This window comes from Mauremys reevesii, linkage group 6, assembly GCF_016161935.1.
Source record: "Mauremys reevesii isolate NIE-2019 linkage group 6, ASM1616193v1, whole genome shotgun sequence".
Taxonomy (NCBI): domain Eukaryota; kingdom Metazoa; phylum Chordata; order Testudines; family Geoemydidae; genus Mauremys; species Mauremys reevesii.
In genome coordinates this window covers 129,799,210-129,824,250 of record NC_052628.1, presented here as the reverse complement: position 1 = coordinate 129,824,250, position 25,041 = coordinate 129,799,210, and the positions used below count along the sequence as shown (strand labels likewise).

The following is a 25,041-nucleotide window of genomic DNA, read 5'->3' as shown; positions in this document are numbered from 1 at the left end:
CATAGAGAAGGCATGATATGGGCCCTTAAACTACTGCCATTTCTAGTTGGGTGACACTTCACTGTGTACACTGACCACTCTCCCCTGCCCTGGCTACACCAGCTGAAAGGAGCCAACGCCAAGCTCCTGAGGTGGAGCCTGCTCCTGCAGGATTACGATATGGAGGTGGTCCATGGGAAGGGGAGTGCCAACCTGATAGCTGATGTGCTGCCCTGGAGAGGGGGGGCCGAACTTCCCCAGGTCACTGGTCAGAGTGACCCCGCTCAGTTCAGTCTTGAAGTGGGGAGAGATGGGATGGACTAGGGAGTAGGGGGTATTAACCTGGTAATGTTGCATGAGAGTTTTACTAGTTTACTGTCTGCATTAATACTGATGGTGCTGGGAAATAAGGGTCTGACTTCACTGAGGGATGATACCTGACGGCCAGCACCTAAAGGATGGTGGCTGCATTCGTAACCTGAGCCCAGGAGGGGGTTGGGGCCAGGTAACACCTCCTTCCCCGGGAAACTGAACAAAGCCTGGAGGAGGGGCTGGTGGAGGCAGCAGGAAGGGGTTTCAGTTTGGAGCTGGCTGGGGGGACAGGGTGGAGGGAGGCCCAGAACTCGGGTCTGGGCGCCCCAACCCCCAAGATGGTCCTGACTGAGGGATCCTGTTTTCTGTAACTACAAGCTCTGTTTTAGACTCTGTTTCTGTCGTCTAATAAACCTTCTGTTTTACTGGCTGGCTGAGAGTCACGGTGAATCACAGGAAGTGGGGGTGCAGGGCCCTGACTCCCCCACACTCTGTGACAGTAGGTACTCCACCTTCCTGAGAGGCAGTCGCTGTGTCAACTACCACAACCCTTGGTAAATGGTTCCAGTGGTTGATTACGCACTGTTAAAAATGTACACACACTTCCTGGGCACAGCTGAGGAATCAGCAGCCCTGAGTTTAAATAAACACTGGACACATGGCTTTTCCCAGCTCCCCAGAGATAAGCACAAGGCCTTCCCTATAACAGGAGCTGGAAGTAGATCAGAGCATGCACAGCTGTGCTGGAATCACCATGACTGTCCGAATGCTGGGGGCCCTCACGGCTTTGTTCCTTCTCCTTGCTCAGTGTGGTAAGTCTGCTCCTGGTGCGGTGGAACACAGCCTGTGGGGGTGGGGCGTGGACAGGGCCTTGGTGGGAGGAGGATGAGTGGGGATGAGCCTTGAGGTGGAACAGGAGGCAAGGCCCCAGTCCAGGCACTGGTGCCCCCCTCCCCTCCCCAGGGAGCTTCTGGCACTCATGCCCAGCCTCCACAAATGCAGGAATCACATGCTCATGTGGACCTTCCTGAAAGATTTGCATGGGGACAAGACTGGCCATTATGAATGGGCTAAGTGGGACGCACCATGCACAAGGGCCAGGCGGACAGTCTCAGGGGGTCATACTGTGCACAGAGGGGCCCTGTGGAGGGGCTGAGGGGGATGTACCAGCTTGGAAAAGAGACGACTAAAGGGGATATGATGGAGGTCTATAAAATCATGACTGGTGTGGAGAAAGTAAATAAGGAAGTGTTATTTACTCCTTCTCATAACACAAGAACTAGGGGTCACCCAATGAAACTAATAGGCAGCAGGTTTAAAACAAACAAAAAGAAGGATTTCTTCACACAATGCACAGTCAACCTGTGGAACTCCTCGCCGGAGGATGTTGTGAAGGTCAAAACTATAATGGGATACAAAAAAGAAATAGATACGTTCATGGAGAATGGGTCCATCAATGGCTATTATCCAGAATGGGCAGGGAGTATGTCCCCAGCCTCTGTTTGCCAGAAGCTGGGAATGGGTGACAGGGGATGGATCACTTTGATGGTCACCTGTTCTGTTCATTCCCTCTGGGACACCTGGCATTGGCCACTGTTGGAAGACAGGACACTGGGCTAGATGGACCTTTTGTCTGACCCAGTGTGGCCATTCTTATGTTCTTATCCTGCACAGGGGCCATGTGGATGGCCCGAGGGGGACATATCATGCGCAAGGGCTGTGCGGATGGGCTCCGTGGGATGTGCTGTGCCCCATGGGGCATACTGCACAGGGGCCATGTGGACAGGTTCAGTGGGCCGTACCCTGCTCGGGGGCTCTACTTGTGCACTGTAGGGTGACCCCAGGGTTGCTCCTAGCAGGTCAGGCTTCTGTATCAGATGTAGGCTGACTGCAGAGGTACTTCTCAGAGAGATACACACCCCGATGCGTGCACTGTAAGATCCTTTAGTACTGAGGGTATCGTAAATAAGGTCCTGTACACAGTGCCACCTAGTGGTGAAAGAGTATCATACAGATTAGCATTCCGTTACTTCTCCCCTTTAAGTTCTACTTTTCTACCAACTTCAGTATTGACACTGTCTCCGCTGTCTTTGTAGAGCAGTAGGTAGCAGTCTAAGTGTCTCTGGAAGGATTGTACTGTTTTTTAAATTACATAATCCGAATGCATAACAGCTTGGTCATTTGGCTGTCATTTGTTGCAACGACTGTCTGTTGTCGGTCTAGAATCCTTAAGTCGTTGTCCTTCTCTTCTTCTGCATCCACCTGTAGAGTTTGCTCTGATTGTTCTTTCTGAGGAACAAACTATAGATGTCAACAGTTTCTGTGGACCTCTCTATTGTTGGTCTCAATCACATACTATCTGGGCACTGAATTATTTTTCTTCATCACAGCTCGAGTTGTCCATCCTTTTTCTCCACCATATAAATTTGACGCGAATTCGGTCACCAGGTTCTAGACCCAGCAGCTCTTTTGCTGAGTGACGTCTGTTGTAAAAGTGTTCGTAAGTTCTACTAGCCTTTTTATCCAATATGGCTACTGTCTTCATGGTTGGCCACTTTGGAGATACAGTTCCAGCTTTGGCAAGGAATCTATTTCTGAGCTGTATTCTCACCCCGAGTTGTGCTGCACTATATCCAGTAGCTGCTATTGGTGTTGATCTTCAACTCAGAAGAGCAAGGAATAGATCTTCCTGCTGTAGGATTTTCTTGGCTGTCTATACAGCTCTCTCAGCCTCTCCATTCATTTGTGGGTAATGTGGGCTGATAGTAATATGATCAAACTCGTATTTCATTCAGAAGGACTTAAATTCTGCTGCAGTGAATTGTGGTCCATTGTCTGTCACTAGTTGTTCTGGAATACTGCCATGAGTAAAAGTGCACTTCACGCAGGCACTGACTTTTGTTTTTGCTGGTGGGTGCTTTTGAAGAGGTGTGTGTGTGTGTGTGTGTGTTTGAGGGGAGGCTATTTTCAGCATATTTATACACTTCTTTCATATTCTAGTTATTGAATGTGTCTATCATTGCTATATTACCAATGTAATCATTATTAAAATAGTAATGAATTGCATAATTACATTATAATGAATTACAGTATATTAAAATCATTGCACTCACATACAAGCTGTCTTCACTAATGTCCCAGTTTAAAGCCATTACTTCTCACAGAAGCTTTCTGGATGAAACTGCCAGCAACACTGTGGCTTGTCGGTGCTCAGTACCAGGTTTACAATGGCACCAATGGTCTGTGGGGCCAGGCCCACACCCAGAAGGTTCCCCAGTGCCTGGACCATGGCCCTGTCTCCTGCTCCATGCCCAAGGCTCCGCCCACGGTTCACTCCTCTCTGCCCCCTCTCCCCTGCTCTCTCCCCTCTTCCCCCCACCATGTGAGCAGCAGGCAGGGCCTTGGGGGGAAGAGGCCAAGCGGGGGACCGGGCCTCAGTATGGAGAATGGGCGGGGCTTCGGGGGGGAGAGTCCCAGTAGGGGCGGGGCCTCGGGAGTGGCACGCTGGCTGGGGCCTTAGGGGGGAGAGGCTGAGCAGGGGCAGGGCCTTGAGGTGGAGCAGGGGTGGGTTCATTGTCCGGGAGCTGGGGCCCACACAAGAAGAATCTGGCCCTGTGGGTGCTAAGCACCCCATATTTTTTTTTTCAGTGGCTGTCTGAGTCCTGGAGCATCCATAGAGTTGGCGCCTATGGCACTTCAGTTTCTCAATAACACCGTGAATGTTCTATCTTTCGAGTACCTTATTTCTATGTACCTGGACAAATATTCCCCACCAAGCAGGCAATGATGTCCTCTGAATTCACATAAGTCTGCAGCTAGTCTGGTAGGGGTATTTGTATCCTGTCTGGTTCAGAATTGTCTCTTAACTTGATTTGTACTGGATCTCCTTTCAAAAGTCAATGACATCAAATCCCCGGTCGAATTCTTCCACTTTTCTCACTAGGTCTGTCATGGCTCCCATGCTGCGACTGAGAAGGTTGTTGGTCTTTGATCCTTTGATCATATGCAAGCTGAATCACAGCTTGTGTCTTTGTAAGTTGTTTCTGTGGTGAATTGGCCCCTGCCGTTCAGTACAGCGCAGGGCTATTCAGAGCTGTGTGAGGTGACCTCAGCTCCGGGAGGGGTTGCAGGTGATTGTAAATCCCTTCTGAGAGGACTGTGACCTCTGCTCCTGAATCAGTTTTAAAGTCAATGGTCTTGCCATGAATACTCAATTTCACTGTCCAGGCAGGTTCTGTGTTGTCACAAGTGATAGATCCCAGAAACAATGAATCTCTATTGTCCATAACTCCCTGAGTACTTTGGTGCAGCAAAGAACTGCAAAATGTCCATATTTTGTGCATGTATCTCACCGTGTGCCTCTGGCTGCACATGCACCATCTCCTCAGATATGACTTTTCCGCACCTTGTGCATGTGGGGTGGGATTTGTCCCTCCGTGCCTGGGAGTTTTCTCTCCTGGCCTCAGGGTATTGTGATAATGACTTTTAACATTCAAGTAGCTATTTACAGCTTCTAAACTAGTTTCAGGATATCACATTCCTGGGTGCAATCCAGTCTAGTGAGGGGTTGTCACCACCTGCCCTGTCACTGTGGGTGCCTCACAATGCTTTGCTGTTGTAGCTCCCAACCTGGGCTGCTCACAAATACCCAAACACCCTGCAGGTCACACCTGAGTGTCTGTGTATAGCTGCAGCCTGCAAGCCACACATCAATCACACTCTGGCTTCCACCAGCCTGGGTTACCACTTGCAGGGTGACCCCAACACACTCCCAGTCTCAGACTTTCTCCCAAAACGTGGGTTCTGCACTGTCTGGCCCTCTCCTAGACAGTTCAAATATTAGAGGTCCGTTGTCCCTAGAAGGGGTCAATGTACAATGGCCTGCTACTTTAATTGGAGTTACCAAACAATTCAGTTTAACCACAGTACTGTTTTAGTTTGGATTAAGACTAAAACAAGGTTATTTAACTACTAAGAGATTTGAAGTGAGTACAAGTACAGGGCATTAAAGTTAGAAATGAGAAATAAATATAAAATGCTTCTAGTGCTAAAACTTAACAAACAAGACTTGGTTCAAAGTAAAATTCTTACCATAGGTTCCCAGCAACAGGGCTGGCCAAATTCTCAAGTGAGGATCTGCCCCCAAAGGGCTGGTACCTTTGTCGTCTTAGGTGAGAGAGCAAGAGAGAGAGAGAGAGAGAGAGACCCGGAGGTGTTTTCTGCCCATCCCTTTTATAGTCCAGTCACCCTTTGAAATGCTTTTCCTGAGGGTCACCCCTACATCAAGCTCCTTCCTGCTGTGAGCATGGAGACAAGGAGTCTCGAGGTAAAAGAGGTTCCATTTTGTTTGCTAAAATGCAGATCAATCAGTTCCTACTCCCCTTAACTGCCAAAGAACGGCCATGTGACTGGAGATGGCCCATCAACTTTGACACCTGGCTAGAGGTGTCAGCTTGTCCTTTGTCTTTGAGAAACTGGTTTGTTTACCCCCTCCCCAGACTTGTCTGGTAAACACACTTCAGTCATGATTTCAGCTTACGGTCATAACTTTACACATAATGTTGCTGCACAAATTTCGTCATGGTATTATTGATCAGTGAGTTGTTAAGCATATTGTGTGCAAAGATTATTACAATGGTGTGTAGCCTGTGAATACAGGGTTGCATTCGGTCACACAGGTTTTTCTACCCTTTATTCTGCTGTATGACTAGTTCAGACTGCTTTGCTATCTGTATAGCTGTGGCTAGGGTTAAATCTGTCTTCAGTTGTAGCTGCTAACCCAATAATCAGCCTGTCTCTGATATTTTCACATTTTGAGTTCCAAAATAAGTTTTCAGTCAATGCATGCAGAACTCTTATAAAACATTCAACGTTTCCCCTTGTTCTTGAATTCTCCGGTGGAAAAATGTGGAATGTGGGGTTAGAGTAACTTGGCACTTGACACAAAGGAATAGGCAGGGAGGGGGACAAGGAGCATCACACCGGTGTGGCAGCAGAGGTGCTGTGGAGGCATTTGGATTTCTCCTGGAGCTAAAGTTTGTAAAACCGCTATTAGCAGAGAGGGAGGGGAAGGGCCAGGGAGTGGGCCCTGAAACTTGTCCACTGAATTGTCCCCTGAAACTTGTGATTTGCAGGGCCTACTCTAGGTCTCGAGCCTCATATGCAAGGGGAGGTTGAGTCTTCTATGCCACTTGCCATGTGTGGCACAACAGGATTGCAGGAGTGTGAGGTGGGTGTCATGCCACTGAACTTAGCAGTAAGTCAGTGTAGAACTGGGGTGATGTGGGGGATCAGGCCTGGAATGCTGTTTGTCAGCTCCTAGTTGGGCTGTTCCTATTGCTTAAGAACATAAGATACTGGGTCCACCTAGGCACTGTGTGAAGAAATACTCCCTTCTGTTTAAACCTGCTGCCTGTTCATTCTATCTGGTGATGCCTAGTTCTTGTGTTAGGTGAGGGGTAAATAACACGTCCCTGTTCCCTTTCTCCACACCAGTCATTAGTCTATTGACTTTTATCATACCCCTCCACCCCCCAAGTCATCTCCTTTCTAAGCTGAACAGCCCTGGGGCATGGAACAGCTTTTTAACCTCTCCTCCTATGGAAGCTGTTCCATGCCCTTCATCATTTTTGTTGCCACTCTCTGTACATTTTTCAATTCTAATACATCTTTTTTGAGATGGGGTGACCAGAACGGCACACAGTATTCAAGCTGTGGGTGTACCAGGGATTTATAAAGTAGCATCGTGATATTTACCGTCTCGTTATCTATCCCTTTCCTAGTAGTTCCCAACATTGTTAGCTGTTCTGACTCCCGCTGCACATTGAGCAGATCTTTTCCATGCAGTGCGGTGAAGGTGCCCAGCACCTTTGAGTCCAGGGAGGGAGACCCAGCCCCAGCCTCAAGTCACTGGGCTCGCAGCCTAGCACAGAAGAGCACAGCAGCTGAGGAGCAATTGCTGGTGGGGAGGGTTCTGCTGAGCGCGGGTTTAAAGGAGAGATCTAATGGCGAAGGGAGAGCGGGCCCAGGAATGGGACATCCTTGCCTTTGTTTACTGGCTAGTTAGAACAAAGGTGAAAAAATGCAAGTGACTATGTCTGGCCTTGGGCCCCGTATCTGTGCAGCTATTACTTGGCTCTGTGGTGGCCCTTATTATGTTAATCTAAGGAATGATTTGTGTATCTGAATCATACAATCATAGACTTTAAGGTCAGAAGAGACCATTATGATCATCTAGTCTGACCTCCTGCACAATGCAGGCCACAGAATCTCACCCACCCACTCCTGTAACAAACCTCTAACCTATGTCTGAGTTACTGAAGTCCTCAAATCGTGGTTTAAAGACCTCAAGCTGCAGAGAATCCTCCAGCAAGTGACCTGTGCCCCATGCTGCAGAGGAAGGCGAAAAACCTCCAGGGCCTCTGTCAATCTGCCCTGGAGGAAAATTCCCTCCCAACCCCAAATATGGTGATCAGTTAAACCCTGAGCATGTGGGCAAGACTCACCAGCCAGCACCCAGGAAAGAATTCTCTGTAGTAACTCAGATCCCACCCCATCTAACATCCCATCACAGGCCACTGGGCATATTTACCGCTAATAGTCAAAGACCAATCTCATCATACCATCCCCTCCATAAGCTTATCAAGCTTAGATACATCTCTTGCCCCCACTACTCCCCTTGGAAGGCTGTTCCAGAACTTCACTCCTCTGATGGTTAGAAACCTTCGTCTAATTTCAAGTCTAAACCTCCTGATGGCCAGTTTATATCCCATGATGCCCAGTGGTGCCCATGATGTGCTTGGTGCTTTCCAAACCCACTGGCTCTGAGGAGCTCACAGTCTCTGGGCAGGCAGGCAGGGAGGCCAAGGTTACGGGACAGGGAACAGCAGTCGGCAGTGTAGGTACAAGCCTGCTGCACCTTCGTGGGAGCGCCAGCAGGAAGGCTGTGGGATGGAGTCTGAGCCATGAGCTGAACCAGAACCGAACTGGAACCGGAGAATCAGTCCAAACCAGTATTTTTCTGCATGATCTGGACCCGAACCTGACTCATACTTTTGTCCTGCCTCCTGAACTGGAATGGAGCTGAAACAAGTTAGGGTTACTGGTTAAAACAAAGGTTCAGCATTTTTTAGGCTCAATATTTTTAAAATCTACAGTGATGTTATTTGCCTTATAAAACCAGCCAACAGAATAACAAATGGGCCTGGGATTGCTACCAGACAGGCCCAGCCCGGCCTAGTGAGACAAGCCTGAGGACAGGGGAGGCCAGCTTAGAAGAGTAAGAGGGAAGGGAAGTTTGGGAGCCACCTGCATGAGGCACCACATGGGGCAGCAGGGGCCTCAGAGACAGAGGGACCATCTCAGAGGCTCTCCCCGGGGAGAGAAGAGGCGGGCTGCTCCCTGACCCCTTCAAGCCCAAGGACAGAGCTGAAGGCTGCCCGGCCCTTCTCCCTTTAGCCCCCGCCCCTAACCCCTGGGCAGCTCCTCCCTCCAACTGGCCCACACGAGGCAGGGCCACGTTCCAAACCCACTCCCCACTGGAGTGAGCTGCAGGTCCCAATCCCAACCCCCTCCCACCTGCCCAGTGCACTGCCTGATCCCCACCCCACCCCGAGCAGGTCTTTCTCTTCCCCAACCTGGCTCGCGGTGGCAGGCTCAGATTAGAGCAAAGCTCAACAGGTAGAGATCAACGGCTCCATGTCTAGTCGGCAGCCGGTATCAAGCGGCGTGCCCCAAGGGTCGGTCCTGGGGCCAGTTTTGTTCAACATCTTTATTGATGATCTGGATGATGGGTTTAATTGCACCCTCAGCAAGTTCACGGATGACACTAAAATAGGGGGAGAGGTAGATATGCTGGAGGGTAGGGATAGGGTCAATAGTGACCTAGACAAATTAGAGAATTGGGCCAAAAGAAATCTGATGAAGTTTGACAAGGACAAGTACAGAGTCCTGCACTTAGGACGGAAGAATCCCATGCACTGCTACAGGCTGGGGACCAACTGGCTAAGCAGCAGTTCTGGAGAAAAGGACCTGGGGATTACAGTGGATGAGAAGCTGGATATGAGTCAGCAGTGTGCCCTTGTTGCCAAGAAGGCCAATGGCATATTGGGCTGTATTAGTAGGAGCATTGCCAGCAGATCGAGGGAAGTGATTATTCAGCTCTATTCAGCACAGGTGAGGCCACACCTGGAGTACTGCGTCCAGTTTTGGTCCCCCCACTACAGAAACGATGTGGACAAATTGGAGAGAGTCCAGCGGAGGGCAACAAAAATGATTAGGGGGCTGGAGCACATGACTTACGAGGAGAGGCTGAGGGGACTGGGCTTATTTAGTCTGCAGAAGAGAAGAGTGAGGGGGGATTTGATAGAAGGGGGGCTCCAAAAAGGATGAAGCTTGGCTGTTCTCAGTGGTGGCAGATGACAGAACAAGGAGCAATAGTGAGGGAGGTTTAGGTTGGATATTAAGGGGGAAAACTTTTTCACTAGTAGGGTGGTGAAGCACTGGAATGGGTTCCCTAGGGAGGTGGTGGAATCTCCTTCCTTGGAGGTTTTTAAGGTCAGGCTTGACAAAGGCCTGGCTGGGATGATTTAGTTGGGTTTGGTCCTGCTTTGAGCAGGGGGTTGGACTAGATACCTCCTGAGGTCCCTTCCAACCCTGAGATTCTATGATTCTGTCTGGGAGGCAGCGGTGTATTCTTCTACTGCAGTGACAGCTCTCCATCATGGGGGGCGCTGCTGGCCCTGCCCTATGGCCTCGGTGAGCAGAGCACTGAGCTGCAGAGAGAGAGAATGGGGGTGGGGGGAGGGGAGCAGGAATGAATTTACTTCTCCTAAGATTGATTGGAACCAGTAACCGAAGGGTTAATTGTTGTGTGTGGCTTGGAGCCGAACCGAACCCGAACACGCGGAGTGCGGCTGAGGCGGGCGGACTCACTGGGTCGGGGCTCACGCGCGGCTCTGAGGCGTGGCTAGCTTCCCCCTTCCTCAGCCCCCTAGCGGGGCTATCTCCCCGGTGCCTGGCCTGCCCCTGCCCTCGGAGCGAGACCGGCCTGTCCATTACACTTGGGTTTCATGGGCTTCCTTTCCCTTTCAGGGGCAGGGCCTCGGGAAGGAGGGGTTCCGAGAGCGGTGAGTAGGATCCTGCTGTTCTCTTCTGCCTTGCTCACGTATGGGCCAAGCTCTAGCCAACGCAGGCAGTGGGGAGGGAGTGTGCACAGGGGCCCTCTGTAACTGGGGCGGTGGGGAGAACCAGGGCTGCTAGCGCTGCCAGCCCTAGAGGACTCTCCTCGCCACTGTGGGCAGAGCTGAAAGCACCAGAAGACACAAGCGAGGGGGTTCAGGGAGGGAGGAGGGTTCCCTGACCAGGCTGCCCCATCAGTTCAGTTCAGACAGCCCCTGCCCTGCCACCACCATTCACTTTTCCCACTGCAGACACAGTTCGTGCTGCCCACCCCCCAATTAGTTCCAGGTCCCTGCTGATGCAGGACCCCCTGCCAGAGCTCAGGCACTCGGCCATCCCAGGGAATCCCCACGGGGATCGAGAATAATTCTACCCCACATCCCTGGCACAGTGGAAGTTGTCACCGGCACAGGGGCTCCCTGGTTGCTGCAACACTAACACAGCAGGAATTAGATCAGTGTTGTTTGGCTTCTGTCTTTGCAGCCGGCATGTGAGCACGCTGCCCTGGCACCAGCATGCCCCTTGAATTACAGTCCTGTCTGCGGAACTGATGGCAACAGCTACAGCAATGAGTGCATGCTCTGCGAGAGGCGAAGGTAAGGTCGCCCTGGCTAGTGCTCACGCACCGCTGAGTCCATGTTGGTGCTGCGAGTGCTTTGCCTAGGGTGACAGCGCAGAGCAGGGCGGGGAAGGAGGCAGGTTTCTCGGGCTGTCCCAGCACAACCTAAAGGCAAATGATGATGTTCCCGAGTGGCTCCTGAGTCGGGGGCCTCTCTAGCACATGGACAGTTTCATCTCTTGGCAGTAGATTGTGACTCAGGTAAGAACCCCTCTTTGTACCCTGAATCCAGGCTGCCGGGTCCCAGGGCTGCCCAGAGGATTCAGGGGGCCTGGGGTCTTCGGCGGCGGGGGTGCTCCCTGCTGCTGAATTGCTGCCGAAAACCCGGAGCGGAAGAAGCTCTGGGGGCCCAGGCCCCACGAGAGTTTTCCGGGGCCCCTGGAGTGAGTGAAGGACCCCGCTCCAGGGGCCTCAAAAAACTCTCATGGGGGCCTGGGGCAAATTGCCCCACTTGCCCCCCCCCGGGCAGCCCTGCCGGGTCCAGCCACATAGGAGCCAGTGGGGCTACCCCCTCCCTCTCTCCCCCCGCGGGGGAGGGGCTCCAGCCCTCTCTCACTTGCCCTAGTATCAGAGGTAGGCCAGCAGTGAGGGGGTAATCACTTTCTGCAGGTAACGGGAGCATCAGGTCCCTGCAGCTCCTGGGACAGGGCAGCTGGCATGCTGCCCCTCACTCCGGGCTGTGCCCAGAATCATTCTAGCCCCTTTTGGGTACTGTAGGGTTCTAGCCCATTGCAATGACACACCGAGAGCTGATGTAATGCTGCGCATGTGAGGAAGCAGCAACACAACACAACACACTGACTCTGTGAGTTAATCCAGGGCTCTTGCCGAATCCAGCAAGATCAGCTGGGCTGGACTCTAGAAAATCAGAATGGCCCCAAAAATGAGAAGGGAGGAGGAGACTTCCCAGCTGGCCCCAATTGCATTGCACTCTTCTGACTGAATTGAGGAAAAACTCTTGGGCTGGATTTTTAAACAAATTAGCAAAATACACCAGGTGCCTTGCCCTTTGCAGTTACCACAATCAGACGCCTTGTCAGTCAGCCACTGGCTCACAGTTAGACGTTGCACCTCGTCTGCTGGACAGTGGCTGTTCACCGGGAGGGAAATTGTGCTTCTGAAATGGTCAAGGTGCAGGAATGTTTTCAGAGCGGAGGGAGTCCCACTGCAGTTTCCTTGTATTTCCCACTCCAGTATTTTACTACGGTCTCACTGGGCAAAATTCTGCCCTGCTTTACCTCCCATGGAAGCCAATAGCAAACAGACTTGGCTTCACCAGCTTTGAACAGGATGTCAGCAATTTGACTGATTTTTATGTAATTAAACACACAAAAAGCACCAGTGTATGCTTAATTTGTACATTAAATTAGCAGGATTAACTTCAAATTGGATAATTGTGCATATAACTGGCTACTATGCTAATTCTGTATGCAGTTTAGATATGTAATAATGCACACATTTTGAATGGAAAATTGAACACTGTTTTTAGAAAATCAACCCTTTTTCTATTTGGCTAGACAAAAATCCTAAATGTCACCTAAGGAATATTTTCTAAAACTCTTATTTTCTTATTTTCTGGTGTTCTAGAATAACCAGGCAAGATATCCAGATTGTGAAGAATGAAATATGTTAATATTTGGAGCCCTCCAGGACACATTATGAACCACAAGAAAGCTCTGTAATCGATGCTCTGCTCTCTAAGTTGATTCAAAAGAACAAATAATGATCATTTCAGCTTGTTATTCTGAATAATAAAATTAGCATAGGAAGCATTCACAAGAAGCATTTTTATTTGAAACATTTAATTTTATGTACTGGGAAGACACACATGATCTCCCCAAGAATAGGGTGACCAGATAGCTAGTGTGAAAAATTGGGACGGGGGTGGGGTGGGGGGTAATAGGAGCCCATATTTTAAAAAGCCCAAAATATCAGGACTGTCCCTATAAAATCGGGACATCTGGTCACCCTACCCAAGAAGAACAATTAAAGTAAGTTCTTGTCGCAGATTCATGGTGTGGATCTCGTATCCATCATACGAATTGTTTTCTTCCCATGTTCTGTTGCTAAGAGGGCCCCGCGTGGAACTAACACAGACTATAGAAGGCTTTGAGATCCAGGCATGGACGGCACTATAGAAATGCCAGTTCTTGCCCCGTGGAACGCAGTATAGTTCTGCAGTGTGTCGAAGAGAGAGGAATGCTAGCAAGGGTGTGAAAGGAGAATTTGCCCTTAAGTGGGCTTTTTTCCTTTTGCTAGGGGCCACCCCCCATTGGTGCAAATTATATATAGTAACCAGGGCCGGCTCCAGGGGTTTTGCCGCCCCAAGCAGCCCCCCCTGCCCCCAAAAAGCTGCGATCGCGATCTGCGGCATTTCAGCGGGAGGTCCTTCGCTCCAACCGGGAGGGAGGGACCCTCCGCTGAACGGCCGCCGAATAGCTGGACCTGCCGCCCCTCTCCTGAGTGGCCGCCCCAAACACCTGCTTGCTAAGCTGGTGCCTGGAGCCCACCCTGATAGTAACAATACTTTGTAGGTAATTAAACACCTTTCAGCTAAGGCTCGCCAACTGCTTTACAAACATCAGTTGCCCCCTACGACACCCCAAGAGGTAGGGATCACCATTTGACAGCGGGTGACAAGGAGAGGGTGATTGACAAGCGCCAAGGAGCACATCAAGTCAGAGGGAGAGCCAGGAACAAAGGCCAGAACCCCCTGATTCCCTGTCCTCTGCTCAAAGCACGAGGGAACACCGCATTCCCAACGTGAAACGACTCCCCCCCAGCAGCTTGTGCACTGAAGTGTTCCTGCAATCGCTCTCGCTTGCTGCTGAGAGGTTGCAGAATAAAATGATACATTTACAATGGAGATGGGCCCAAGCATCAAATTGCACCTTGAGTCAGCCTTGAGATTTGTATGCTTCTGGGTGTAGGGGGTTGAATTTGGGGCTTCGGCTGTGGCCTGGCTTTAACTGAACACCACTCAGAATGAAAACACACAGTCTCCCTCCTGAACCTACTAGTGCCACTCCACTTTCTGCATCACTTTCCCCTCTCCCTCCCAGTTGCTGGCACTGGGCCCTCAGTCTGTACACAGAGCAAAATAAACCCATATCACGAGGCTGCGATGTTATTCTAAACTGCTATGTGGCTGTCACTGCGCCAGAGGCCTGGCCCAGAGCTCCCTGAAACCAGTGGGAAGGCTCGCGTTGCCCTCCATGGGGTTTGCACCGGGGAAAGGTCAGAAAGCAGCCGTAGGGCAGTGGTATGTTTATTGTCTATATTACCTGAGCGCCTAGGAGCCCCACTCCCGGAGCAGCGCAGAGCAATGTGCCAGGCGCTGTACAAAGACAGGCTCTGCCTCAAAGAGCTGACAGTGTACGAATGAGACAAGGCAATGGATGCCTACAGCCAGCCCAGTGGGGAGCACGAGGAATGACGGAGCCAGCAGCGGCCAGTATGCTGGGCCGTGGTAGCAGCCGTGCGGCAAGCAGCCTGGCACTGCTAAGCCTATAGTTAGGCCCAAACGTGTGCTGCCTGGTGTGACCTGTGGATTAAGGTTCCTGGGTAAACGCCTTCGCCCTGCCTGTGGCCCAGCTCCATCGGCAGGGCCGGCGTGCGGCCTGCTGGGCTGGTGCCTGGAGCCGGCCCTGTCTGCGGCATAGCTCCCTCGGCAGGGCCGGCATGCAGCCTGCTGGGCTGGTGCCTGGAGCCGGCCCTGCCTGTGGCACAGCTCCCTCGGCAGCGTCGGCGTGCAGCCTGTTGGGCTGGTGCCTGGAGCCGGCCCGGCCTGCGGCACAGCTCCCTCGGCAGGGCCGGCGTGCAGCCTGCTGGGCTGGTGCCTGGAGCCGGCCCTGCCAGCGGCACAGCTCCCGGCGCGCGTCGTGCTGCTGGGCTGGCTGGGGCTTGGGCCTGCCTGCGGCACAGCTCCCTCGGCAGGGCCGGCGTGCGGCCTGCTGGGCTGGTGCCTGGAGCCGGCCCTGCCTGCGGCACAGCTCCCTCGGCAGGGTCGGCGTGCAGCCTGCTGGGCTGGTGCCTGGAGCCGGCCCTGCCTGCGGCACAGCTCCCTCGGCAGGGCCGGCGTGCAGCCTGCTGGGCTGGTGCCTGGAGCCGGCCCTGCCTGTGGCACAGCTCCCTCGGCAGCGTCGGCGTGCAGCCTGCTGGGCTGGTGCCTGGAGCCGGCCCTGTCTGCGGCACAGCTCCCTCGGCAGGGCCGACGTGCAGCCTGCTGGGCTGGTGCCTGGAGCCGGCCCTGCCTGCGCAGCGTCGGTGTGCAGCCTGCTGGGTTGGTGCCTGGGCCGGCCCTGGCCTGCTGGGCTGGTGCCTGGCGCCGGCCCTGCCCGTGGCACAGCTCCCTCGGCAGGGTCGGCGTGCTGCCTGCTGGGCTGGTGCCTGGAGCCGGCCCTGCCTGCGGCACAGCTCCCTCGGCAGCGTCGGTGTGCAGCCTGCTGGGTTGGTGCCTGGAGCCGGCCCTGCCTGTGGCACAGCTCCTCGGCAGGGCCGGCGTGCTGCCTGCTGGGCTGGTGCCTGGGCCGGCCCTGCCTGTGGCACAGCTCCTCGGCAGGGCCGGCGTGCCGCCTGCTGGGCTGGTGCCTGGAGCCGGCCCTGCCTGCGGCACAGCTCCCTCGGCCGCCCCGGCGCGCTGCCTGCTGGGCTGGTGCCTGGAGCCGGCCCTGCCTGCAGCACAGCTCCCTCGGCAGGGCCGGCGTGCTGCCTGCTGGGCTGGTGCCTGGGCCGGCCCTGCCAGCGGCACAGCTCCTCGGCAGGGCCGTGCAGCCTGCTGGGCTGGTGCCTGGCGGCACACGGGCTGGTGCCTGGAGCCGGCCCTGCCTGAGGCACAGCTCCCTCGGCAGGGCCGGCGTGCAGCCTGCTGGGCTGGTGCCTGGAGCCGGCCCTGCCTGTGGCACAGCTCCCTCGGCAGGGCCGGCGTGCAGCCTGCTGGGCTGGTGCCTGGAGCCGGCCCTGCCTGCGGCACAGCTCCCTCGGCAGGGCCGGCGTGCTGCCTGCTGGGCTGGTGCCTGGAGCCGGCCCTGCCAGCGGCACCGCTCCCGCGGCAGGGCCGGCGTGCAGCCTGCTGGGCTGGTGCCTGGAGCCGGCCCTGTCTGCGGCACAGCTCCCTCGGCAGGGCCGGCGTGCAGCCTGTTGGGCTGGAGCCTGGAGCCGGCCCTGCCTGTGGCACAGCTCCCTCGCCAGGGCCGGCGTGCAGCCTGCTGGGCTGGTGCCTGGAGCCGGCCCTGCCTGTGGCACAGCTCCCTCGGCAGGGCCGGCGTGCAGCCTGCTGGGCTGGTGCCTGGAGCCGGCCCTGCCTGCGGCACAGCTCCCTCGGCAGGGCCGGCGTGCAGCCTGCTGGGCTGGTGCCTGGAGCCGGCCCTGTCTGCGGCACAGCTCCCTCGGCAGGGCCGGCGTGCTGGCTGTAGGGGGGTGTTGGACAGGCTGGAGGCTTTTCTTTCAGGGGATGTTATTATCGCTTTGAAATCACAAGGGGTGATGCCAGACCCCTCATTTAGCCCCTGGCCTGCAAGGGACTGTGCCAGCCAAAAGCAACTGGGGCATCAGAGAGGGAGGAGGAGGGGTGATGAGTCCTCTTGGAGACTTCCAGGAAGACCCCATGTGCATCTGCTGACAAATCCCTTCCCTAAGGCTGGGGGAGTGGGGCTACAGTCAGGGGGAAGGGGGAGCTCTGATGGTCTGCTGGGTGAGGGCGGAGAGGGAATTCCGCTCGCCTGGACTCGGTGCGGGAAACAATCGCTGCCCCAGTGGGGGGCGGGGGGAGGATCAAGACTCTGGCCTCTGGCTCTAGAGATTAGGCCACCAGAGTCCCCAAGCCCTGACCTCGGAGTGGCAGGGCGGAGAAAAGGATTTGGCGATGGGGGAGGTTTGAAGATGCCCCCTGGCCTGACCCTTTTGCTGTTGAAAGCCGTGCACAGCTGAGCACTGCTTCACAGGGAGGCAGCCCTGCCTTCGCTCTCCCTTTGGGCCACCAACCCTGGGGGTGAGGAGAGGGACACCACACACACCCTACAGCTAGATGGGAGTGGGAGTTTACACCCAAAAGTTCTGGGGTACCCAGGGGCAGATGAGAGCATAACGCTGACAGACCCCGGTCACAGGCAGGTGGGATTGAACCTGGGGTCTCTGGAGTTTAGTGCATGAGCCTCTGCAGCATGAGCAGAGCACCAGCCCCTCAGCTCTGAAGAGAGAGAAATGACAAGCGAGGGTTGTCAGGTGACGCTGTATGGCTGAAGACTGCATGCTGGCTCGCTAGCAGAGTGCTTGATTTACACACAGGTGAAATATGAGCTAATGGCAGAAATGCCATTCAGGGACTAAACCTAGCCAGGCAATAGGGCCATGGGGTCCCTAAGGGTGCCTGCCCAGCACCCAGTGACACCGATTTCTGTGTGCCAGACATGGCACTTTGCTGCACTAGCCAGGACAAACCTCACTGAATTCAGGTCAAACTGACTGAATTAAGTTTAAGTAGCTTAGACGTTCAGTGTAGTCAAAATGTGAATGGTTGTGTGCTGGTGTGGGATCGTATGGACCATCTGTGTGTGTGGGGGGAGAACATGGCCAGCGTAACCCTTGGGAAGTGCTATGAGCCACAAGGACCAACTGAACCACTGTGAAGGTTTAAAGTTCAGTGAGTGTCCCAGGATGTGGCTAGGGGGAAGTGTGTGCAAACGTAACTCCTCCAGGTATCCAAGAACGCAGCCTTCTGCTGCTTCGCCCCGAGGACGGGCCCTTTTGTCAGCTGATCACCTGTTCCATGAGGACAGAGCAGTGGCTCTGGTGGTATAAAGAAGTGACTCAGATTCATGGGGTATGTGTTCTGAGCCAAGGCGGTTATGAACTTGTAACCCAGGAGACCCCTGGGTGGGGTTTGAAGACCTTTCCCTGGCCAGGGCCCTTGCTGGAGTTGGGGTGATCATTGGTGAGTGCATTAGCAGGTGTGTAGGTTCTTTTATTGTGTGTAACATGGTTTTCCTAGAATGCTTTCACCCTACGACTAAATGTGCTTGCTGAGGCAGAGCTGTGTGGTGCCTTAGCACTGTGGCAGTTACGCCAGGGAGGAGCGAAGTGGGCCAGCTTAGGCCATCTGGCTTGTTGGTCACTCACAGTGCAGGCAGGGAGCTGTGCAGCCTGGAAATACCCCGGTCAAGAGGGAGAGAGACAGATCTCCACCCAAGAGAGAACGGCTGAGAAGCCTGATGTCTAGTGTAGGTGCCCTTGCCAGACTGTAGGGGGGAATATAGGTGCAGTTGCCTGAACTGTGACAATTTACACCTTGAGCTGGAAAAGCAGGGCAAGATTAAGGCAATCTGGGCCCTAGGCACCATGCCAGTGTCTTTCCTGCCCCCCCCCACATCACCCAGGCTCTACCTCTTTAGCCCTACTCCACGCCTAGTGCTAGTGTAGAGGAAGGAGATAAGGAAGTGTTGTTTACTCCTTCTCATAAACACAAGAACTAGGGGTCACCCAATGACATTAACAGGCAGCAGGTTTAAAACAAATAAAAGGAAGTTCTTCTTCACACAGCGCACAGTCAATCTGTGGAACTCCTTGCCAGAGGATGTTGTGATGGCCAAGACCATAACAGGGTTCACAAAAGAACTAGATAAGTCCATGGAGGATAGGTCCATCAGTGGCTATTAGCCAGGCTGGGCAGGGATGGTGTCCCTGGCTTCTGTTTGCCAGAAGCTGGGAATGGGCGACAGGGGATGGACCACTTGATGGTTACCTGTTCTGTTCATTCCCTCAGGGGCACCTGGCATTGGCCACTGTCGGAAGACAGGATACTGGGCTAGATGGACCTTTGGTCTGACCCAGTGTGGCCGTTCTTATGTCCTACCCCCACACCATAGCCTCCTTCATGTGAGGGTGTCATTCCCGCCCAAGGAGACAGAGGCAGTGGCACGGGGCCTCCTTCTCACCCCAGTGTGGCAGCAGGGCCACCCCAGTAGTTACCCTATGTGACGTTATTGATATAATCTGGGACCATATAGAACATGGTTGCAACCAAGGTCCCGTAGTGGCACCAAATCTTATGTAAAGAGGGTTATATAAGGTGTCTTAGACCAGGTTATGGGTTGCTGGTTATAATTATGCTGTCTGTATGCATGTGTCATTTTGTAGTTGAAGTTATGAATATTGGCTCTATACTGTCTGTATTTCAAACTTAGGCTGTGCTTCTGGGTGACATCCCAGACAAGATGGTGTTAGCTTTGTCTAGCCTGCTTGATGGCCCATTAAGGACCATCAGCTACACAATTGACCCATGGAGAGAAGGCAGACACGCCTTGTAACTCAGCAAAGTATGCAGGGACTGGCCCATGTGACTCCAGACTCCATTTTGCTGTAATTTTCCACAGTAAGGACAAAGAAGTTCTTACACCTGGAAAAGCTTATATAAGGCTGATGCCTCATCTCCATCTTGTCTTCAATCCTTCTTCATACCTCTGGAGGGACTTTGCTACAAACTGAAGCTCTGCACAAAGGACTGAATGACCCATCCCAGTGGGGGATGTACTCCAGAGACTTGATTTGAACCTGCAGTTTATTCTATCACCGCTACAAGCCTGAACTAAGAACTTTGCCATTACTGTATGTAATTGATTCCATTTAACCAATTCTAGCTCTCATCTCTACCTTCTTCCCTTTGTGAATAAACCTTTAGATTTTAGATTCTAAAGGATTGGCAACAGCGTGATTTGTGGGTAAGATCTGACTTGTATATTGACCTGGGTCTGGGGCTTGGTCCTGTGGGATCGAGGGAACCTTTTTCCTTTATTGCGGTGTTGGTTTTCATAACCATTCATCCCCATAACAAGTGGCAATGGTGGTGATACTGGGAAACTGGAGTGTCTAGGGCCTGGTCTACACTAGGAGTTTATGTTGAATTTAGCAGCGTTAATTTGACTTAACCGTGCACCAGTCCACACCAGGAAGCTAATTAGTTCGACCTAGAGGGCTCTTTAGTTCGAATTCTGTACTCCTCCCCGACGAGGGGAGTAGCGCTAAATTCGACATGGCTATGTCGAATCAGGCTATGTGTGGACGGAAATCGACCTTAGTAGCTCCGGGAGCTATCCCACAGTGCACCACTGTGTTGACGCTCTGGACAGCAGTCCGAGCTTGGATGTTCTGACCAGCCACACAGGAAATGCCCAGGGAAAATTTGACACGCTCCGGCACCTTGTGGATGTTCTGCAGGACCGCAGGCAGGAGGACAGAGCCCCCCTGCACTGTATCTGCAACCGCCCTCCCCCGCCACAAAGTCCCAAACCCCCCTCACCCAAAGTAACAAGGAGGAGGGGCGACAGGGGCCGTGAAAACTGTCACTGCACCCCAGCAGAGTGCACAAATACAAGAAGGCTCTCATTCCCTAAATGTTGAGAAGTTCTTCCCTTCCTGACTCACCGAAGCCCCAATCCCAGTTTCATCCCCTAACTGTGTAGTTGATTATTAAAAGTAGTTTGCTGTTAATTACTATTTCCGTCAAGTTTTTCTACAGAAGACTGTCTGTGAAGGGGGGGGAACGGGGTTGTTAATTGCATAGAACAGTCACCTTTACCAGGGTACAGACACGGGGGCAGGATCAACAGCAGGTCACATACACAGTGCAGTCAGTAGGCACCCTGGTCGGTCTGGGAGGTGTTTTCCATGTTCTGTGTGGGTGGGGGGTACGTGACTTTGTGGCATGGGAGGGCGATTACAGAACTTATGCAGCGGTCCTTGTCCTGGACCACAGAGCCACGCAGCAGGGGAATCTGTAACTGTCCTCCCCTGCCACAAGGTCACGTAGCCCCCGCACACAGAGTCCCGAAAAGGAGGGGTGGCAGGTTCCGTTGAAACAACCAGTCCGGCACTGCAGAAGAAAGTCAACAGTAACTGAAGCAGGGGCAGGTTCAGCTTCTCTGTAAAGAAACTGAACAGTCACAGGTTACCCTGCTCCCTGAGGAACCTAGCTTTCAAAGCCTCCCGGATGCACAGCGCTTCCCGCTGGGCTCTTCTAATCGCACAGCTGTTTGGCTGGGCGTAATCAGCAGCCAGGCGATTTGCCTCAACCTCCCATCCCGCCATAAAGGTCTCCCCCTTGCTCTCACAGAGATTGTGGAGCACACAGCAAGCTGCAATAACAATGGGGATATTGGTTTCGCTGAGATCCGAGCGAGTCAGTAAGCTCCTCCATCTCCCCTTGAGACGTCCGAAAGCACATTGAATGATGACAGTTACCCAAGACCACCCTCGACACATTTTTCCCCCTAGCACGCATTGTGGGGAAATCCCAGAATTCAAATGGGCAGCGGGGACTGCGGGAACTGTGGGATAGCTTCCCACAGTGCACCGCTTCCAATGTCGACGCTTGCCCCATTAGTGTGGACTCACAAAGTCGAATTAGTGTCCTTAGTGTGGACACACACATTCGACTTTGTAAGGTCGATTCCACAAATTCAAATTAAGTTAAATCGAACTAATCTGGTAGTGTAGACATACCCTAAGGGAATTGCTTGTGTGACTTGTGGTTAGCCAGTGGGATGAGGCCAAAGTCCTCTTTGTCTGGCTGGTTTGGTTTGCCTTAGGGGTGGAAAAACCCCAGCCTTGGGCTGTAACTGCCTTGTTTTAAGCGATTTGTCCTGAATTGGCACTCTCAGTTGGGGCCTGCCAGAACTGCATCGTCACACCCTACCATGAGGCTGCAGCTGCTTAAGTGAGTGTGTGGGTGGGTGAATAGGGGATGCTGCTGCAGTCATCCTCTCCTGCCTCCCAGTGACTCCTGTCGGGTGGCTGGGCCCCCGAGTCGGTGGGGCTGCCGTTAACAGTCCATGGAGGGGCGTGCCATTGGACTCTTGCAGCTAGTCAAAGGCTCAGGGGTGGAAAGGTTTTATCGCCTGGGTTTGCAGTGTCATCCAGTAACATTCTGCAGAGCCAAGGCTCGTTTATCATGCTTCAGCAGGCTGCAGGAGAACGAGCACATCTCCCCCCAGTGCATGAAAAGGAAGCCCAGCCAGGCCCTAATATGAGCGTCTCAGGTTACTCAGCAGTTTTGCAACACACAGACTATTCCAGAGCCGTCAGTCAAACCTCAGCTGCTGGCCAACACAGCCAGCCCTGCAAAATGTTTAACACGATTATTCTGACAAGAATCCCCAGAGACGATTTCTCCTGTCTACGTGGAGCGTACAGTCCTGCACGTGGGGCCCGAGGCACAACTTCGTACAGCTACGTTTTCAGCAGGGCCTGCTTTAGACTAGAATACCACCGCCGCCGCCGCCACGTAGGCCTCAGAAGGTACTGAGCCACCTAACTCCCATTGAAACCCATAGGAGCTGGGCACCTCAGTACCCGTCAGGACTGGGGCCCAGGGCATGCACAGCGCGACAGAGCTAACGCTGGCCCAGGGCCCCACCGCAAGGAAGAGGCAGGAGCCTGCCACCATTGCAGCCCGTGTTACTAACGTCGGGGGCTTTGGACCAGGCCCCGTGACTAGGGCAAGGGCCAGGACGCATCCTGCTTGTCTCAGTGTTCGGGGAACAGAGAAATCCCTCGTGTGCATCATGTGCTCGCCCTGTCTGTCACGTGGGACCCCCGTCAGGCCCACGTGCCATTCATCTTCCCCTGCTGGTGCCATCTGGGATGGGTCTCCTTGGGTGCATGCTGCACACACTTGCCCTTCTGCTCCTACGGTGCCAGCTGGTTCCTAGGCAGCTCCATGACAGGCCTCATCAGGCGCTCGCAGTGCCCAGGGCGCCTCAAGCATTGGTTCTCACCTCTAGCCAACAGGGTGCCCCTTTCCTTCCACGCACCCCTCGGAGCAACCCAACGGGGCTAGATGTGAGGCACTGGGGAATCCCTGGTGCAGAGTCATCCTCTTGAAACACCTGGGGATGATTCCTGCCCTCGTTTCCAGATTTCATATCACCATAAAACCAGATATAAACCCTATGAAACAAGACCCACCCCTTACCCCACGTCCCTCCAGCCTCTACCTTCAGAACTGGGACCAAGCCCTGGATGTAGGGCTCGGCAGACCCTCCAGCCCCGGGCAGGCTGCCCTGCCCAGCTTGGCCCATCACTGGTGCAGAACATTGCCTAGAGGAAGCAGACACTTCACACAGTTAGGGGACGGTTTTCTCGTTTCAACTGAAGCTTCGTCTCATCTCAGGCAGTAGCTGCCTGTGATTTAAGGATGGTGTCCTGGACTACAGTCTGTGGCCCTTATCCTGCAAGCACTGTCACGTGATTTTATGTGCAGGACTGTCTAATAAGAATGGCTTACTGGGGGTTGCCTCAAGGGTGCTGGGACAACTCGTATAGTGGGGGTGCTGAGAGCCATTGAACCAAACTGTAAACCCTGCATATGATGGCAACCACTTCAAGCCAGGGGGTCCTGCAGCACCCCCCACTCCCCTAGTTCCAGCACCTGGGTTGCCTAGAAGGCTGCTGGGCCCAGATCCAAGGCTCACAAGCATGACAAGAAATTGCACAGAAGGCCTGACTTGCCGATACCGTCCACCGAGCCGCGTACCCCTTCCAGATTGGCACCACCGACATCAAAGGCACTCTGAGTTCTGAGGGAGTCCTCTGTTCCAGCTCCAGTTCAGACTGTAGCGCATGTACCATTGACTGTGGGGAGGCTGGAGTCGGCCCCCAAGCCTCATGAACTCTTTGCCATGGAGGTGTGAGGTCTCCATGTGCAGTCACTACCTAAGAGGGGACGCTCTCCTAGTTTGGACTTACCTCCCACGTTCCAGCGGCACCACTCTTTGAACCAGGCTCTGACTTCTCAGCATCGGAGGACTTGGAAGGGGCACAGGGTTTGTCCCTCCCATACCATCCATATGACTATCCAAAGGTTCTGCCGACTCAGTGGCAGTGCCCTAGCAAAGGAGTTGTTGGTACCTCACTCCTGGGGGCCCTTCGCAGCAAACGTCAGATCCACCTTGTTTGCCGTACAGGGATCCTGGACCCAGTATCCACCGTCAGAACCTTCCTGCTCAGCTCAGGAGGAGTCCCCCAACCTGCCTCTTCAACTGTCATAGAACAGGCATTCAAATCCGGTACTGGAGGAAGAACCACATAAGCCCAACTCCAACAACACTGCCGGTACCAGAGCAGTTCCCTTCCTTGTCACCAGACATCTCAGTGTTTTTGGCTCCCTCCTGGCCTCGGATGACTGCCGCCAGTTTCAGGACCTATTGCACAGAGTGATGAGCACCACCACCTCCCACTGGAGGAGGAACTGGACAAACAGCACCAGCTGCTTGATGTCTTGCAAGCCTCAGTTCTGTCCAGAGTGGCTCTACCGATTAACACCACCATTCTTCAACCAGCTCCGACTGTCTGGCACACTTCGGCCACGTGTGCATAGGCGCGGGAAGTAGGGGAGCTGCAGGAGACCCAGCTTTTATGCAGAGCCGCTGGCCCTGCCCCTGCCCCTGGGGCTCCACTCCCCGGCTCGGGTCCCAGGGGCCGGCCCCGCACCCCACTTCTCGGTGCCTTTGCACACGGGGCCCTGCTCCCAGCACTTCGCCCCCCAGCCCCACACCCGGGGCTTGGGTCCTAGTCGCTGGCCCCGTGCCTGGGGCCCTGTGCCTGGGGCCACCCCCTGCTCCAAGGCCTCTGCTCCCAGGGCTCCACTCCCGGGGCCCCGCTCCTGGCCCCACCCCCACCCCCAGCTGTGGCCACAGCCTCAGCCCCTTGACCCCTGTCTGGGTCCCCCCATCCCGGAGACACAGCTCTACTCCCAGGCTCAGCTTGGGGGCAGGGGGGCGCGGGTGGGGGGAGGGGGCAGGCTTTCAGCACACCCAATACTAAAAATGTTCCAGTGCCACTGCACTTGCGCCCCCACCCTCAAGGGGGCGGAGAAGAGGTACGCGGTACCTGCAAGGGGGTCTGAGTTTCTGTTCTCTCACCCCCCACTCAATTTCCTCATCATACAGGTGGCCAGGGAG

The 25,041-nt window shown here is 54.0% G+C and overlaps 1 protein-coding gene across 1 annotated transcript; it reads left to right on the top strand.

Annotated features, from left to right (window-relative positions):
- Positions 1 to 985: 985 nt before the first annotated feature.
- Positions 986 to 12,855, top strand: LOC120408477 (probable pancreatic secretory proteinase inhibitor). Its single transcript, XM_039545472.1, has 4 exons — positions 986 to 1,103; positions 10,384 to 10,418; positions 10,954 to 11,066; positions 12,677 to 12,855. The coding sequence occupies exons 1-4, from the start codon at positions 1,022 to 1,024 to the stop codon at positions 12,720 to 12,722; spliced, it is 276 nt and encodes a 91-aa protein (XP_039401406.1). The 5' UTR covers positions 986 to 1,021; the 3' UTR covers positions 12,723 to 12,855.
- The last annotated feature ends 12,186 nt before the right edge of the window (positions 12,856 to 25,041 follow it).

Excerpts from the sequence above, each read along its gene's own strand:
- LOC120408477 (XM_039545472.1), top strand. The coding sequence starts at position 1,022 with ATGCACAGCTGTGCTGGAATCACCATGACTGTCCGAATGCTGGGGGCC. Across the intron at positions 1,104-10,383 it reads CCTTCTCCTTGCTCAGTGTG|GGGCAGGGCCTCGGGAAGGA; the intron begins GTAAGTCTGCTC and ends TTTCCCTTTCAG. Across the intron at positions 11,067-12,676 it reads ATGCTCTGCGAGAGGCGAAG|AATAACCAGGCAAGATATCC; the intron begins GTAAGGTCGCCC and ends CTGGTGTTCTAG.